The 18,540-nt window shown below is 44.7% G+C and overlaps 1 protein-coding gene across 4 annotated transcripts in view; it reads left to right on the top strand.

The window, feature by feature from the left end:
* The first annotated feature begins 162 nt into the window (after window positions 1–162).
* bmpr2a (bone morphogenetic protein receptor, type II a (serine/threonine kinase)) overlaps window positions 163–18,540 on the top strand; it is a 26,605-nt gene continuing 8,227 nt past the window's right edge. Inside the window, exons 1-7 of one of the 4 annotated variants that reach the window (XM_048267895.1) lie at window positions 163–1,358; window positions 9,317–9,499; window positions 10,895–11,086; window positions 12,929–13,036; window positions 13,253–13,344; window positions 13,545–13,772; window positions 17,242–17,356. In XM_048267895.1, the coding sequence (XP_048123852.1) occupies window positions 1,274–1,358; window positions 9,317–9,499; window positions 10,895–11,086; window positions 12,929–13,036; window positions 13,253–13,344; window positions 13,545–13,772; window positions 17,242–17,356 (1,003 nt within the window). In that variant the 5' untranslated portion in view covers window positions 163–1,273. Of the gene's footprint in view, window positions 1,359–9,316; window positions 9,500–10,894; window positions 11,087–12,925; window positions 13,037–13,252; window positions 13,345–13,544; window positions 13,773–17,241; window positions 17,357–18,540 lie in introns of all 4 variants that reach the window. The other 3 variants (XM_048267894.1, XM_048267891.1, XM_048267893.1) reach the window with 3 other exon arrangements.

Below are 18,540 nucleotides of genomic sequence, written 5' to 3'. Positions count from 1 at the left end.
AATTAACAACTAGAATTCTAACCCTGAAATAATACAAGTATTTCGCCTGAAAATATTTGAATAATAAATAATCGAAAAGAAAACAATTAGTTAGAATCTTCTCGTTGTTTTTCTGTTTACAGACATATTAAATAAACCCTGCTTGTATTGCTTATGTCTCCCGTTGGGGGGCGCTTTTGTCCGTGAAACGTTTCACCCACCGACCCCCACATCGAACAATCGGATCTTGGGAGACAATCTGAGGACGACGACGAGGCGTTTCCAGCTGTCTAGTCTCGACCACGACACGGTCACTTCTAAAGCCCCTGTTTGTACAGAGACAGCAGACGGGACCCAGACAAAACATGCTCCTGTGATGAAAACCAACGCTGGGAACCATCCCATATTCCACACTTAAAATGACTCTAGAAAATGGATTTACATGTACAGCTTTACAGTGGATGACGACAAGCAAGATCTGAGACTTTTTTTTATTTTGTGTTGCGGGAGGAATAACATTGCTTTTTGCCTGGCGTTAAACAGCGTGAACTCGTCTGGAGGATTAAACCGAACGCAAGCGTAATTTGGCCTGTAATATAGAGGCTTTTACTTAACGTTGGATTTCAGTTTTTTTAAATAACTTGGTTAACTTAACTGAATTACTTACTTACAAGCTAGCACAACCAGATGTACTTTTGAAGTAACGTTAGCTAGCTAGCGTTAGGTATAGTTGGCTAATGTTAACGTTGGAGAGAACGCGAAAAAGAAAGTTTCATTGTCGTTTATGCTGTTGGAAAATATACTTATCTTCTTCATCCGCAGTGTAGTCTTACCTCTCTAGCTGGACATGGACATTTGGCCATGAGCTTTTGGAGAAAGATGAGTTTTATATTTGAAGGCCTCTTGGACGCATGTCAAATCCAAATTTCTATGGACTTGCTTAGTTAGCTGAGGTTGGCTAATGATAAGTTAGTCCGACCAAAATACGCCGTTGTACAACACGTCCTATTTTAGGCATGTATTCGGCATGCACTTGTATTCTGCTTTAAGTTAGAAATGTTTGATCATATACTATGCGGGAAATGGTGTTTAATTGCAGTAACTAGCTGGTAGCAACACATCTTGCTAAATGATCTGCATTAGCTAGCTAGCTAGCTAGCAAGTAACGTTATAGAGCTATCTCGACGTTTACGCACAGTTCAGTGATCACACCGGCTAGCGTGTAGACAGTTTTACGTTCGGATAAGGACACATTTTTTACTGCCTTGTATCAAAATCGGCACTTGGAGAAGACATGATGTGGTCTATGGCTGTGGTGGGCCGAATATCGATTCTTGCCACCGGACTTTGCGCCATGGTCCTCCTGAGCCCCGTTGCAGGTGAGTAAAAATCAGCCATCAGATAACGCACATAATGCAATTTTTTTTAGTGATGTTAGGTATGTCCTGTTGCAACCATTCGTGCACTTAAGTAGCTGTTCTAGTAACTAACGTGAGATTAAAATGGTATGGTTTTGTGTGGCATCAATGGTATGGTGTGTGTCAGTTGAAATGAATGTGTATTGGTGACAGCTGTCATGTAGTGGTTTTTCATGTAGAAAAAAACAAATAAAACAAATACGAGACAGTGTTTGTTGAGAATATGTCTGACAGTAGCTGACTACCGACCCCCCTCCCTATCTATGTCTGTGTGCGTTTGTGTCTGTGTTTGTGTGTATTTGTGCGAAGGCCGAGCCTCTGGCACCAGCCACCGAGGTAAAGCCAGGCTTCTGTACAACACAGAGATAAGATAAGGCCATCTGTATGACACCGGGGGCACGACAGAGTGCAAGAACAGGAAAGCACACACAGGAAGAAAGAGAGAGTGTGTGGGCTGGCTGGTGATGGGGAAAAAAGATGGAAAGGTTTTAATGGACAGGATAGTGGTGGGTGAATGAGTGATTCTGTCAGTGCTGATGGTTAGTGTGCCTCCCACCTGTGCAGGAGCTGCAGACAGGTTGGTAAACTATCATTTGGGTTATTCCAAGTATGTCAGTGGTATCTTAAACTACGTCATAGAAAAGTTTCAATGCTCAGTCCTCAAAGCCAAAGGGTGGTTCATTTAGGAGGTTTAAATGGTATACCCTAGTTAAAAAGGCATAGCTGGTTTGGGGATTGCTTGAACAGATATTACTGCTAGTTGGAGGGTTTTATTTTCTAGTGGGCCAAATTATTATTAAAGAGCATGTCTAGTTTTCAAGCCTTTTAGGAATCCTCTTGAAATCACTGTCCTCGATCTCTTTAGATCAGGCGGTTGTGGTTGTGAGAGTGGGTGCAGATGTTTGAGTCACACAGATATAGGACACCTTTAAGTTCCAAGATCTGACATCAACCAGCTCAGTGACTAATAAAATCAAAATGAGCCTATGCTACAGGGATGTTGAGGTTTTCTTGAGGCACATTACTGTTTCAAGTACATGTATTTGAGAATGTGTCTGAGTCTCACAGACAGTAAGTGAGTAGATGTGGTGTCTGCTGCTGTCATTTCAGTACTGTGACATTCTACACCTCGTCTGTTGTTTTTTTGTTGGAGTGTGGACCTGGTGAATGATGTAAACTGGTGATGAACACAAACAAGCTAGAACCATTTGGTGCTTGTGTCTGTGTAGTGGTGTGTGAATTGAAGCAAATTGTTTTAAAACCAGGTCTGAGTCTGAGTCATAAAGGTGTACGTGTGTCGTCAAAGGAACTCGTCGATCAGACCCTCTGATTTGGCGAGCCTACCAGGAAGATGGAGCCTGGAGAGAACACGATCCATGTTCCACACCGCAGTCTGACTGGAGTAGAGGGTGGGGTGGCGCCTTTAGAGAGCTGTCATTAGCATTCTTAAAAGGTTCTTTTCTTTCCCCCCCCCTGCAAACACCTCATAAGGAACAATGGGCAGACGTCAGATGAATGCCCGGTAGGCTCGTGGTTGACAAAAAGCATCCTGTAATCTCTCCCTCCTGTCGTGTCCCGAGCACTGATCTACAACAGAGCCGGATGGGAGTTGTTCCCATCACTATTGGGCTATTGCTTTGGCCTTGCGGAAGCAGCTGAGGTTGCTATTGTTGATAGAAAGGAAAAAGCACTGAATTATGTCACTGGCTTGAATCTGCATTAGTAATCTCAGAGTCTGAAAGCAAATCCATCCGTCTACACTAGAAAGTTGTACAGTCTGTTTATTTATTGCCTCGGTGACCGTTAACCTTTTGTTACATGAATAATTCCTGTTGGCCTAAGTGAAAGAATTGGCCTATTTACAGTAGTCCCAGAGGCACATACTTTATGGATAGGATAGGAAATATTTTCATCCCCCCTTTTAAGACACCTCTTGAAGTGCCATTTTGCTTCGTCAGAACCACTCAGATGAAACATTAGTTTGTTACCGTGTCCTCCGAAGTCACTTTTCGCTTCAGAATCAGCTCTTTGTGTGATAACCCTGTGGCTGATTGGGTGAGCTAGTGGAAACGAAGGTAGAGCCTCTGTGCCTATTCTAAGGATGCTGTTCTGACCTTTTGACCTTTGATGGCCTGTGCTTAGTGCGTCCATTTCTGTTGTGTGAGGAATTCTTGAGGAATTATTATGGTTATTCCAAAACTAGGAGGTCTACCCCAGTCAGTGTTAGCGAAGTTAAGCCACTTAAGCCAGCCTATTAGCGTACATGCTCACTTCCATTGTTGTGGTACTCGTATTTTCCCCCAGATTTTTAGTCTTGATTGTTCGCACTTGGCTGTGCAAATGACCCATATCTGTCACCAGAACTAATGGACCTCTGGTCTAACAAGACCCCAGGCGCGCGTTTGCTGAAGCAACGTCACGTGCATAAACGGCACGTGTGTGTTTGCATGAACAGCCATTTCTTTCCAAATGAGACAGAAGGCACTGGTTCATTGCTTCAGGGTCTGTTAAGTTTCGCCCGAATGGAAGTGTCATAGCCTACTTAACAGTCCACGGCTCCTGTTTAAAGTAGGCTATCGCACAAATTGAATGAATCTTAAAAGTTCAAGAGAAAAAGAGAAAATCCAAGGCACTCTTCTTTTGCAAAGATATTAAAAGCTTTAATTCAAAATCTAATATGATCAAACTTTAAAAAACATGTAAAAACGTGTTGAAGTAAGCTGAGTAGCAATCCATGTGTAGCCGTACAAGAAATCTTCTTCACCAAAGAGCACCTTCAACACATATCCTTGAGCTGGCACACTTTGGCCTTTTTATTCTTCAATGTTCACTGTGTGAGACAGTCTAGCATGTGCAAATGTCAGATCTGATTTGAATTTGACATTTTTGAGTCCCCACTCATAATAAATTAATGAATAAATATCATGAACATGTCAGATCTGTTTCCTGGATGTGCCACTTCCACTCTGTAATATGAATGGTAGATTGACTCTTTATGTATTGGCTGAAATCTGCTGCTGACACTGGCATGAGCCTGGCTCTTTCCAGAACCCGATGATACTCCTACTCTACTCTGAACTCTCGTTGTTTGTTGTTGCTGCTTTTGTTGTTTTTCCTTCCTGTTTTTTCTTTCTGTTGACCAGTAAACAAATAAATAGAAGCAATATCCGGTTTGGTTCCTTTTTAAACCTCCCACACCAAACTAATCTTTTTGTGTGTGTGTGTGAGTGTGAGTGAGTGTGTGAGAGAGAGAAAGATAAATTGTTGTGATAAGACTTTACACCCAGGTGTCTAGGAATGTCAATTGACGTGTTAGTGTGGGTGTCTACGTTTGTGTGTCACCGTTTTGAATACTTGACATTATGTGGGCGAATTTCTTTCTGGGATTGAGCAGGTGGTGTGTGTGTGTGTGCGTGCGCGCTTGGGAGTGAGTGACAGACAAGTAGCAATTATACTAACTTGTTCGATGGAATTGCATACATTGCTGCTTGGTTGATTCTGAAGGGTGACTACAATGTGGATTGTCCAGTTTTGACCATGTGCAGTTAACAACCTGTGCTTAACTGAAAGCCGAAACAGGCACTGGGACTGTGTAGGAATTTCATTGTAACACACTCATTGCTTTTATTATTATGTAGCCTAGATTGTCTTTTGCTTTCACTTTTAAAGCTATATAAAAAAAAACCTCCATTCACCCTATTCAAATGAAACTGTAAATGTCCTCTCGATATATTCTGTTCAGCAAAAAGACATGAACAGATGGACAAACGGATGGTCGGATGGCCAGATTAAGGGGGTAGAGAGTGCTTTGGTGGCTAGTAGGGGGTAGTAGTGGGGCCGGAAAGGGGGGGGGGGGGGTTTGTCAAATTTATTTTCGGATTGTCAGCAAATCCCTATTTTCAGGTCAGAAGAGACTGTAGAATGTTCTCTGTGTTGTCTGTTTATTTATTTATTTGTTTATTTAATGCGGGGGAAAATCGCAATGTTTTGGAAATTGTACGATTTCGCCCTAATTATATGCGGATGTTCTGCTGATGACGCAGTGGTTGTCTTATCTGGCCGTGGCATTGGGCGGTGTGACCATGTTGAACGGGAGGCTGCTGGAGTGAGGCAGTGAGCACGCTCAGTAGGGGAAGCAGCACTGGAGGCTCTTTGATCTATGGCGGTGATGTCACTCGGCCTTGCCCCAAAGCCTGCTGGTCGCTGGAGCAGCCAAGCCGTCCCTGAACAAGAGAGACCATGCCAGGGCCTAAAAATTAGCACTCTGCGTAGAGCCAGCTTTGTGCGTGTGCGTGTGCGTGTGCGTGTGTGTGTGTGTGTGTGTGTGTGTGTGCATGTGTGTTTAATGGAGGACTCTGAAGTGCTGAATCTGTTGTGTGTATGTGTGTTTCCTCCTAACTGCCAAACCTTAGAGTCGTTGCTTGTTTGTTTATGGAAGCATATGAATTCTTTGAGGGCGTGCTGTGTGTGTGCACGTCTGCGCGTGTATGCATGTGCATGTGTTCAGGCTCTAGTTATGGGAGGTTCATTGTAAGTTTCAGAGCAATAAGGTTCTTTAAGATGGCTAGGTTTAGATGCACTATCTTCTGAACTGTCTTGTCAGTGTTCCCTTTATGTTCTGTCCCCCACCCCTTGCTCATTCTCTCTCTCTCTCTTTCTCTCTATCCCCCTCTCTCTCTGTCTTCCTCCGCCCTATCTGTGTACTCCATCAGCATGTAAAAATGCCCTTGGGGTGGCCGGCAGTTGGGCCGACTGACCAGTGCCTCATTATCTTTATTTAACTCTCTCCCCAAGTGGCCCTCTGAGATGGGCTTGGGTGCCACTTACAAAGTTACAGCGTGTGTGCGTGTGTGTGTGTTTGCGTGTGTTTGTGGTCTTGTCAGTGTTCCCTTTATGTTCTGTCCCCCACCCCTTGCTCATTCTCTCTCTCTCTCTTTCTCTCTATCCCCCTCTCTCTCTGTCTTCCTCCGCCCTATCTGTGTACTCCATCAGCATGTAAAAATGCCCTTGGGGGTGGCCGGCAGTTAGACCCGACTTGACCAGTGCCTCATTATCTTTATTTAACTCTCTCCCCAAGTGGCCCTCTGAGATGGGCTTGGGTGCCACTTACAAAGTTACAGCGTGTGTGCGTGTGTGTGTGTTTGCGTGTGTTTGTGAATGATGGAGAGAAATGCAGATAAACTGAAAGAGAGGGAAGCATTTCCTGTGGGTGTATACATGGGAAATTTGCCTGTATTTGTGTAGCTGTCCGTACGGTCCACTCTCCAATTGCTTTGTGTAGCCATAGTATGCAAGTTGGAAGTAGTGTTTGTTATGAGCAGGGGAGGGAAAAGACGCCCTATCCAAAAAGGAATCCACACATAGACACAAGACGGGCAGAGAAAATTGGAGATGTTTGAGCCACAGTAAACAGATTTCTGCAGTGAGGCCAGATACAGACTCAAGATTCAATTCAGTTCAAGTGAATTCAATTCAACGTTATTTATATCGTGCCGTTAACAATAGAAATGATCTCAACGCACTTAACTGAGCTCCAAGCCTGAAACTCCTAGAGCGAGTGCTAAGGCGGTACTAGGCTACGTTATGTTGTTGGACGGCCAATTCTGCACCACAGACCATGCAGGAGTTGGACTGAGAGCCTGTGGTGTTTAGTTATATAGTCTTTCTCTCTCTAGACTCTCTGTTTCGTCCTTAATGTTTCTACTCGACATGTCGGCTAAGACCTGTTTGTACTGCAGGGCCTTCAGATGCTGAGAGCAGGGCTGTGCAGTTGTTGATTTAAATGTGTTATTTTTGGCTACCAGTGATGACAAAAAACAGTATGAAAACAATAATTATTTTTGCAACACTGCATTTTGGAATGTTCTGGAAAGCCACTATTAAAAGACAAGCTTATTTCAATTAAATTTCATTAATTCAGGATGTTTCCGGAGTCAGTGGGTAATCGTGATAAATAATTGTGATTTCATTTATTGACCAAAGTAATCATGAAATACATGTAAGAGCACATATGAATGCACACACACACACACACGATTGCCATAATCGAGCTCTTGTTGCGAGTGTTGTTGTGTGTGTGTCTGTGTGTGTTTGCTGCCAGTGGGTGTTAGTGTGTTCACGGGTGGTTTGTTTCCCTTGATGATTTTTATGGAAGTGCACGAGTAGCAAAGTGTGCTTGAATATTTTTGTGCGCCTCAGCTTGCCACAGTGTTTGGGGTGTAAACAACGGCAGAGAGAATCTTTCATCTCTTGAGACGCTGAGGATGATCATTTTTTTGTTTGTTTTTTTTCTTCCTCCTCTTCCTCTTTTTGTCTTCTCTCTTGGCCCCACCGCACCCTGTCATTTTCTCTCTCTTTTTTTTCCCCTCCTCTTTTTTTCCCTTTTCACATTCTTCTACATCACTTCCTTTTATCGCTCCACTCCCTCTTGTTGTGTCCTTTATTCACTTCCCTTTTTCACTGTCTCTCTCTCACTCCATCTCTCCTTTCAGTGCACACAACTTTCTCGAGCTGCTCGATCATGGCAAAAATCATAATCACGATTATTTTAGTCAAAATTGTAATTGCGATTAATGATTATTCATGAGGGTCTCCCTTGGGTCTTGGGAAATATGTTTTGCCTAATGTTATCCTCGTGCATTAGTAGAAGCTAGTAGACAAGCTGTATCGTGCTGATTTACAAAAACAGGTGTGTTCTAAAGTTAGATTAGCCAACTTGTCATAAGTTCTCTGAGTAATTTGGTCACCTCAATTGACAGTGATAGTAACAAACATAGCAGAGAATGCGCTAGTTGCAATTTCGACATGGTTCATGATGCTACCGACTGCAGGAGCACACACACATGCAACCCAAAACTGCTTGAGTGGCCTGTGCACAGAGGGGAGGGGTGTGTGGTGCTTAAAGAAGCAGCGTGAATCAGTGAGCAGCATGAGTTGAAATTGTATGTATTTCCAAAAAGCCTATTTCTTAACGGATTGTGGCAAGATAGTTGTTTTTTCTCGATTATACTATTTTTGTGATTGTTTGGAGCCAAAATTGAGATTGAAATTAAAATTTGATTAATTGCACAGCCCTACAACTTTCTATCCCCCTTTCATTTCAGAGCCCTCTTTCCCCCACTCTCTTTAATCATTTCTCTATCGTTCCTAAGCAACACAAACGGGTTTGTCAATTGAATATGCTTCGCGCTTTGAAAGTTGAACCAAGTTCAACCAGTTTTTCCCATACATTGACTTATTTGTGGCGGCCTACCACAATATCAACATTGACCACCACACAATGATTTTCCAGGTTGTACTAAATTGTGCTTAAATCTGGTTAGTATCATAACCACGCTGTGCTAATTTGTTAAAAACGGTTGCATTCAAGTTAATTCTGCAAACCAACCACCACAAATGGAATTAAATTCTGTGGGAAACACTGTCAACGCTTAGCTTGTTCAAAGCTAGCGTTACGCCAGCGTTGCCACTGTTTTGCTCCCGAACCATAGAGAACAATAGGAAACCTGCCGCTTGACGCTGGCTAATGTGATCCCCGCCTAATGGCAAATTAGCCAGTGCTGGTACGAGGTTATCTATGGAGCAGGAGAGGCTGTGAAGTTGAACTGAGACGGCAGGCAGATGTTTTTATTTTAATCAGATGATGTGATGTTTGTGACTATACATTATAATATTGTGTGCACTATCATGTGTATATTGTACAAAAAACATAAGACCTACCTCTAATGTAATATAATGTAATGTAGTGTAAGGTAGTCTTATATGTATAATGTGTACTGTTATGTGTCTCATGGTGTAGTGATGTGGAGATGTCAGGCACTGGTCTATGTAAGGAATAATAAACTCTCTAAATCTCTAAATAATCTGTCTCTGCCTGCTTCTGTCTGTCCTTCTCTCTGTGCCCCCCTCCCCGTCTGCAGCGGCTCAGAGCGAGGAGAGGGAGTGTGCATTTGCGGAGAAGCAGCAAGACCTGGCAGGCCGCATCGGTGTGAGCGCGGAGGGCCGGGTCTTCTTGGAGAACTCCACCGTCCGCTGCAGCTCCGGCGCCCAGTGCTACGGCCTCTGGGAGAGGAACCAGAATGGCGTACGTCTAGTCAAGCAAGGTAGGTGCACACAGACACACCGTACACACTCACACACACTCAGACACACATGCAGCTACAGCCAGACATACACACACACACTAGGGGTGGCACAGTTCACAAAACCCATGGTTCGGTTTGTATCACGGTTTTAAGGTCACGGTTTTCGGTTCTGTACAGTTCTTGTTGTTATTTTTTCTTTTAATCTTAAACACTTCAGAAATATCATACTTCAGCACATGATGTATAGCTTAATTATCCACCATTTAGGCCACAGTTTTAAAAGCAGTTATATCATGTAATCATGCACAAACGGAAAGAATTTGACTTGCCTCATTGAGACCATCTCTGAGGAAAGGTGAGATTTTGATACAGTAAGAGTGAAGACCTTGAAGATTTCAACATGCTTTTCATTTATTTGGCAAAAAAGTAGAATATGTTATTGCCATCTACAGGAACTTTTGTACCTTTTTAGCACATGAAGATTGAATGAAATATTACGGAATATTTTATTTCTACACATAGCGTAGCCTACCTGAACTATGCAAGCTTAGCTTCTAGGCTACCACATAACAGTGACAAGCCCTGTAAATGCACATTTTCTCTCCTGTCTCTGCCTCTCAACAGGGCTATTTGCTCTCTGAAACGGAACGTTAGATTGTCCATGTGAGGAAGACCCAACACACATTTGAATGATATTTAGAGTCAGTGGCGTGCTCAGTCCTCTTTGTCCTTTCATGTGTTTTGTCGTTGGGTGCTCTTTGGTCCAAGGTAAGTAGTTTCATATGAGAAGACCTGTGACCAAGGCACTCCAGAAGATAAAAATGTCTTTAATACAAATTGGACATGTCCAAAAAGGACCTAAAAATGCCCATGCGTAGCGTAGCTTGGGCCTTCTTCAGGGCATCACACATTTGAATGATGTTTAATTTTCGAGAGCTTTTAAGATCTGGGGTTATTACCTACAGTAAACTTGTGCGCCGCTGGTGCAACCTCCGATTCCACGCTGCCTTCGCACTCCACACCTCCGCTTTCACGCGAAAGGGGTGGTATAAAAGGGTTTTTTCCCTAACACACACACACACACACACACACACACACACTAACTAGCACACAGGTGAGAACAAGGCACAGGCACACACACACACACACACACACTAACTAGCGCACAGGCACAACCTACACAATTCACACACACACAGTGATTATGCTGGGGCTACGACTAGCACAGTCCACAAGCACACATGGGCACACACACAGACACACACACACACACACACACAGACACACACACACAATGCACACACACACAGGCACTCCCACACTGCCATGCTCAGATATTGTGGGTTCAGTCTAGTCCTCATTGTGCTGATCTCATGTCTCGTCCCGCTCTCACACCTCTCCCTTCACCCTCAGGTTGCTGGACATACAACAGCCAGCATCCGGACTGCGATGACGACCGCTGCCTGGTAACCACGGCCCCGTCGCTAATGCAGAACGGCAGCTCTAGCTACAGGTTCTGCTGCTGCAACCGAGACATGTGCAACGTCAACTTCACAGAGGACTTCCCCGAGCCCACCCCCACCACTGTTCAGCCCTTCCGTAAGTGTGAGTGTGAGTGTGGACAGAGAGTGTGTGTGTGTTTATGTGGAATAGCTTAATCTCAGTTGATTTAAAACCGCTGGATGTAAGGGATCTAGATTTAGAACGAAACAGCTGAAATTGAGCTTGTGCTGTTTGAGCTAAGCATACAGTATGTGTGTTTAGTGTATCAGTATAAAATATTGAGGATGCAAATGGACTCGGATGTTTGTGTTGTCGGAGTGTTATGGAAATCATGTGCTGGAGCTCTCTTGAGTAACACGTGGGCAGAGTCCAATTTGCACAGTAGCAGAGAAACGGGTACTGAGGGGAGAATCTGAACAATCCAAATGATGTGGAGTTGTTGTGCTGCAACTCCTGCATGGGAGACGGATGCTCGGCTGCAGAGGACTGTGGCCGTCGTGGCATTCGTCCTTTTTGGGGATGAAATAAAAGTTCAGAATATTGAAAGAAAAGAAATCTGTCTCTCTTTTTCTCTCTTTCTTTTTCTCCCACGCGCTGTCACTCCTCTCGTCTCCCTGAATGTGGCAAGAGTTCAAAAGTATGCCTTGCTCCGGGAGTGGGGGAGTGCGATGGAGAGGCTGCATGTTAAAGAGAGAGAGAGAGAGAAGCCTACTCATGTGTGCCCAGCTTCTGACTAATATTCAGTCAGCCTTGAGATCCGGGGAGCCTTCCAGCAAAACTGTCAGAGCAGTGGATGTAGACACACACACACACACACACATGCATACACACTCTCATGCACATTGCACACACAGATAAACACACACACACACACACACGTGCTGAAGCCTCACGCATTGTTAATACTCCGAATCTTAAGAAGTAGAAATATCCACTTTTCTGTGAGCTGCTGCCCTCAGAATCTCAACACCCAGATTCCTGACCTCTCCTTACATTTCACACAGTTCTGTGTGTGTGTGTGTGTGTGTTCAATGAAGACTTTTCTACTCTTCTGTCCGAACCAGCGAGTGACCGTTGGTGGAAGAATAGCGTAGCCTCAGATCCGAGGATTAATGCCCTCTCTACCTCCCCTGGTTTTAGCCCGTCGCCTAACAATGGGAAACACCCCCCTAATTAGGCCCTGGCACTGGTGTAGCTTAGCCTCAGCCTTTTCACACACACAGTCTTTTCATTCTTGTGTGTGTGTGTGTGTGTGTGTGTGTGTGTGTGTTTCCTTTTCTCTTCTTAAAAATCTATGCCCATATATGGGGACATATCCCTGGACCCTGGCTGATTGAGACAGACATGGCAGCGCCACTCGTTAGGCGCCTTTGTGTGTGTGTTTGAGAGTGTAGCCTTAGAAGCGACAACAGGGAGATTGGTCCGGCCTGCTTTAGCAAGACTTAAGCGCCGCGTTGCGTCGTGTCAAGCCAGGTGACTTTTGTTGGGTGCTGCAGAAGCGTGACACTCGTTTCCCCTTCCCTTGTGTCCATCTGTGGCCGCTGAGTCTGGGTGGAGATGAAGGGTCAGTTGTATAATTTCCCTCGAAATCGTGTGTTACATAGAAGAGACAAATTTACTTGTCTAAATGCACAAATCCAGCAACAGTTTGAGGATTGAAGTTCCTAGTTAAATAAAGCCAAAGCAGGCCAGCAAGGCGTTTGATGAGACAATGTGAAGTATGTGCTCGTTTTGGACTAACTAACTTTACAGCGTCTATGTGTGTAAAAGTCACCCGTCTTTCACTGTGCCCTGCTAGTTAGCGACAACAAAACAAGCTCCATAAGTGTTGGCAAGACTGTTAAAAGCACTGTTGTTAGTTCAAGCTTGGCTGGTGTGTGATATTTTTCTTAGACAAATATATCCTGACCTTTGACCTTTGTGCCTTGTTTGCTTGTTTAGCAGTGTCTCGGTCACTCTACCGGGAGGAAGCTGTCGTCATCGCCCTGGCAACAGTTTCCGTGGTTGCTGTCTTCGTTGTGCTGCTCTTCTTTGGGTACCGCGTACTGAGGGGTGAGTTACCATAGCAATGGGTTCTGCAACAGCTGCATGTCTATATCTGAACAGATTGAACAGCCTTTAGAATGTACTCATTCTCTGTGGGGTTTCTCTCTCTCTCACACTCACTCTCTAATTCTTTTCCTGTGTGTGTGTGTGTGTGTGTGTGTGTGTGTGTGTGTGTGTGTGTGTGTGTGTGTGTGTGTGTGTGTGTGTGTGTGTGTTCCACAGGAGACCGGAAGCATGGGCTTCATAATCTGGACATGTTAGAGGCTGCAGTGTCTCAGCCCTCACTGGACCTGGACAGCCTCAAGCTATTAGAGGTAGGACGGATGGTGTCTGTGTGTGTGTGTTTGTGTTTACTTGGATTTCTGTTTTGACAGTTTATCATCCTTTTAACTGTCTTGCATCCCTCCATCCCCCTTCTTTTCATTTCTCTCTCCTGATCTGTGGATTTTTCCCTCCCCTTTCTCCCTCATCCATCTCTCTTTCCCTCCCTTCCCCTCCTCTTCCTCTCCCTTAGCTGATAGGCCGCGGGCGGTATGGCGCGGTGTACCGCGGCTCCCTGGACGAGCGTCCGGTGGCGGTGAAGCTCTTCTCCTCGGTCAACCGGCAGCCCTTCACCAATGAGCGCGCCATCTATCGCCTGCCAATGGAGCACGACAACGTCACACGCTTCTTGGAGAGCGAGGAGCGGCTTGGTTCGGACGGGAGGCCTGAGTTCCTGCTGCTGCTCGAGTACTACCCTCACGTCAGTAGCCCAAACTCACTCAATTATTACGTTTGCCTGACACTATGTTTACATTATGTTTACATGCACGTTTTCACAGTACAGTTACAGTACTACCCTCACGTCAGTAGCCTAGACTCGCTCAATTATTTTGATTGCCTGACATTATGTTTACATGCACGTTTGAGAACTACCCTTATGTCAGTAGCCCAAACTCAACTCATGTTCTCTTAAGATTGCCTGAATTGTTTACACACACAAGTTTCACAGTACAGATGCTGTGTCAGTACCCTGCTTGTGTGCACTGAGCACTTACTTGCGTTGTGCCCACTTTTCGTTGGTTAGTATTGTCCCAATATCTGCACTATATACTTAAACTAAGTATTTGAAGTTTGCAAGTAGGTGGTTTGAGACACAAACTTTGAGTACTACCCACATTTTAGTAGCTGAAACTCACCCATGTTCTTTTACAATTGCCTGACGTTATGTTTACATGCACAAGTTTCACAGTACAGTTTGAGTATTGTCCTCACGTCAGTAGCCCAAACTCACTGTATATCACAGTTATGTTCATGTTCGTGAACACAGTTCAGATTGAGTACCACCCTAACATGCCATAGCTCATAATTCACCTTATGCCATGTTTATGTGCATAAGTGACACAGTTCACCACCCTCACACACATTGACTAAGAAGTCCAAGAAAAAAATCCTCCCTGAGGGTTAAATAGAACGGGAATTTGCTGAAGCCCTACAAACAGTGGTCAATAAAAAAAATCCATCAGTCTCTCGTGCAAGGCCCACTTTGATGAAGGAGAATGTTTTGCGGTTGAGTGCGATGTAGCGCATCATTTAATGTCCCCCGTCTTTGTTGTCCTCAGTGGAAAATGTCACGCTGCCTCACATCTTACCCAGTGTTGCCACGGCATGGCCTTCACTACAGGAATGCACTAAATCTCCGCTTAAAGCACAAAAGAGGATTACATCACCGTTGCTTTTTGGAGAAGCACGACTAATGGTGCTTCAGACCTTTTAGTTTTTATGTTTCTTCTCGTCAGTGGGTTTTCATTCTTGTGTATTCTTTAGTTTTTCTTTTATTCTTCTTACTCTCTTTTACTACTGTTCTCTTCTATTATCCTCTTCCTTCCCCTTCTAAAAGCTTATGTATCTTTTTTTGTGGCTCTCCAGACAGGCTCTCTCAGAGTTTTAGATTACTGCGTCTGAAGTGGCGTTTTCTTTCAGCTCTTGCTGCTAACCACGCGGCTCGTTTCCCTGTCCCCTTCTCCATGACCTTGCATTGGAAACTGTAGAACAAGCCTTCCGCTTTTAGAATCACTAAGCAACCGTATCTGGTAGCATTGCAGACCGTCTGACAGAGAAAGGGATGATGTTCTGTTGTCTCCCTCTCTCTCACACACACACACACACACACTCACACTCACACACACACATAAAACCATGCACAAGCACAGCCAAACACAAACACACAGACCATAAAACCCTAACCTACACATGCAGACACACAGATGCACACACTCGAAAAACCTGCAGTACTTATATCGTAACAGAACCAAATTGATTTATTTGTACAATGCACATGTACAGGTACTAAATTCACACAGGAACTTCAGGACTGCTGGGATAGTTTCAAACCGTTTTGATAAGAATGTGATCCAGGCCTCTGGACCTCTGGAACGCTAACGCCACGCCTCATGCATCAATATTCAGCCTAGGGCCTGAGGCCAGAGAGCTGGGGCTAGAGCTGGAGGAGTTGGGTGGAGGTTTGGGAGTGCGGGTGAGACCGCATGCACAAGTTAGCCCCCAGCCTTCAGCACCAGGATAACTAAGGAGAGAGAAAGATGGGGGGGGTAGGTAGAGAGAGTGGGAGGGAAGGTGGGGCAGGCTTGAATTAGTCAGGAAGATGTTTTGCTTGAGGGATAATGGAAGAAGGGTGTGCCATTAGAATTCACATTTTTCATTTTCACATATTTTGAGCTCCGGTTTGTCTGAAGTTTTCCACTCCTCCCTCTCTCTTTCTTCTCCTTTACTTGTTTGCTCATTGCAAGTCTTCCCTGAGGTTCTTGATACTGTAGGTTCTTTTGGTTTCCTCTGCCTTCAGGGTTCTTGTTCTCCCCACATCTCTATCCCTCTCTTCTCTCTGTTTCTCTCTGTCCTTGCGTGGAGTCAGCTCTTTCATGTGTGAGCTTCCTCATCCATCTCACTGAGGACATCGCTGAGAAAGGACAGCATAGAATTCTCCTCTTCCCTTTTCCTCCACTTCTGACTAATCCATCATCTGTCTTGACAACCCTCTACCTCTTCCCTTCCCCCCTCTCTCTGAGATAACAGTGACAAAGGCTGTCCTGGCTTGACCTATACTAGAGGAGGTTAGACACACAGTCACACACACACACACTTTTGTCAAATGAGATATGAGATGCTGTAGCATATGACCCTATCTCCTGTTGTGCACACAGAACGTGCATCTCTCAGCATCAAGGGAAGAGGCATTGAGCAAGCATTAATAATTAATGTGTGTGTGTGTGTGTGTGTGTGTGTGTGTGAGGGAAAGAGAGAGCGAGAGCCTTGTACATGCCATGCTCCATAGCAGCAGTAGGGATGGGTTGTGTGTGTGTGTGTGTGCAGCAGTAGGCATGGGTTAAGGTACCTGAAGTACTGTATTTCAGCAAGAGGTGGAGATGAGAGATAGAGGACAGAGAGAGGGGAGTACATGTGTGGTGAGCTTCTGTCTCTCACACACACACACACACACACACACACACACATGCATACACCCTGCTGGTTTGGCTCAGTGTTTCTTGCAGGCATATGCCATCAGCAGATTTCTACCCTCTAACTCCCCCTTTCCTACGTTACTCCCTCTTTACACTGTTGCCTTCCTTCCTCTTTCTCTCTTCTCTCTCCCTCTGTTGCTTTCTCCATGTCTCTTTCTCTCTATCCCTCCCTCAATCTCTCTCTTTCTGTCTCTCCCTCACCCTATCAATTTCTTTCCCCCCTCTCTCTCTCTCCCGCTCTCTTCCTCGGTTCTGTCACAATCTCTCTCTCTCTTTCTCTCTTCCTCTGTCTTTTTCTGTCTCTCTCCCTCCCTCCTCCAGTCCTCCTCCCATCCTGTGCTCCACTAGGCTCCCCTGCCATGGCTGTTTATGTCTGGGAGAGTGCATATCTGGCTTCACTCTTTCTGACACACACACACACAAACACACACACACATTAATGACATTTCCTCTAAGATTGGCCTTTTAAAATGTTTACCAGCAAACAAGCCAACGTGTATAAATGTCATCTTCAGTCACCATTTCCGTCGTGGGGAAAAGGTCTGCATCTTCTGTATCTGTCTCCCTGTCAGCCTAATTTTGACTCTCAGTCTATCTCTCTCCTCTCTCTCTCTCTCTCCTCTCTCTCTCTCTCTCCTCTCTCTCTCCTCATCCCTCTCTCTCTCTCTGTCTCTTTCTCTGTGGTTCTGTCTGCAGGGCTCTCTGTGCAGGTACCTGAGTGGGTGTGTTGTGGACTGGATGAGCTGCTGTAGACTGGTGCACTCAGTCACACGAGGCCTGGCCTACCTGCACACAGAGATCATCAAAGGAGGTGGGCATACACACACACACACACACACACACACACACACACACACACACACACACACACACACACAGTATACCATTTAAGACTTTCACTCCTTCTCTCTCTCTCTCTCTCTCTCTCTCTTTTTGCACACACACACACACACACACAGGCAATCCTATTCATTGACTTAATAAAGGTAAACACACACTGACCCTGCTCTCTGTTTTGGAGGGCCAAGCTGAAGGTGTGATTAGGCCGCTCAACATTATTGTTGATTCAGCGTAATCAGACTTGAGCATTTCCTTTCAGTGTGCTTACATGGTGATAAGGAGATATGACTCACAGTACATGGTGGATGTCTCCATTAAGTGTGAACACACACACACACATATCAAAGTAGAATAGCACCTTGGGACTGTTTATGTCTCTATTTTCTTATAGTTCAAACACACATACACAGACACCATGTCCCAGATGCATAAGCTTACATAAAATCCATGTATCTGTTATGCATAATGCATGTATGTCTAGGAAGCATGTATGAGTCATTCTGTCTGGGTGCTAAATGCACACAAACCACTTCTGTTCTGCTCAGCTGTCAAACACAGACAAACACACAATACACACATTCATACAGGGACACACACAGAGGCACACATATATGTGTGTGTGTGTGTGTGTGTGTGTGTATAATCAAGCAAATGAACACACACACACAAACACAGGTACACACACAGACACAGCTGACGGGGCCAGAATCAGTGTTTTTGCAGATGAGATGCCCTATTTTTAGAGTGCCAGACTGAATGCACGGAGGCGCATGAGAGACGTGGCATCGTTTTCCTCCTCTTCCAGTCGAGCTGAGTCTCCCCAGGGGCTCTTAACAAGCTGAGTAACTCCACAAGAGAGAGAGAGAGAGAGTCAAACAAAGAAAGAGAGAGAGAGAGAAAGACGGAGATATGGAATGATAGAGTAGAGGAGTGATGGACGGAATGAAGGATATGGTAGAGAAAGAGAGAGAGAGAGATTTTTTTGTGATATTTTTAATTTTGTTGTGTTCTATATATATATATATATACACATCATATTGTTTTGGCAATATTATAACTTTTACAGTCATGCCAATAGAGAGTGTGACTGAGTGATGGGGAGAGAGTGTGATAGAGAGGTGAGAGTCATAGGGAGGATAAGGAAAGAGAGGGAGA

The sequence above is a fragment of the Alosa alosa genome, chromosome 17 (genome assembly GCF_017589495.1).
Source record: "Alosa alosa isolate M-15738 ecotype Scorff River chromosome 17, AALO_Geno_1.1, whole genome shotgun sequence".
In the NCBI taxonomy this organism is placed as follows: domain Eukaryota; kingdom Metazoa; phylum Chordata; class Actinopteri; order Clupeiformes; family Clupeidae; genus Alosa; species Alosa alosa.
The sequence above is the reverse complement of the archived record's forward strand: the minus strand, read 5'-3'. Positions and strand labels throughout refer to the sequence as shown.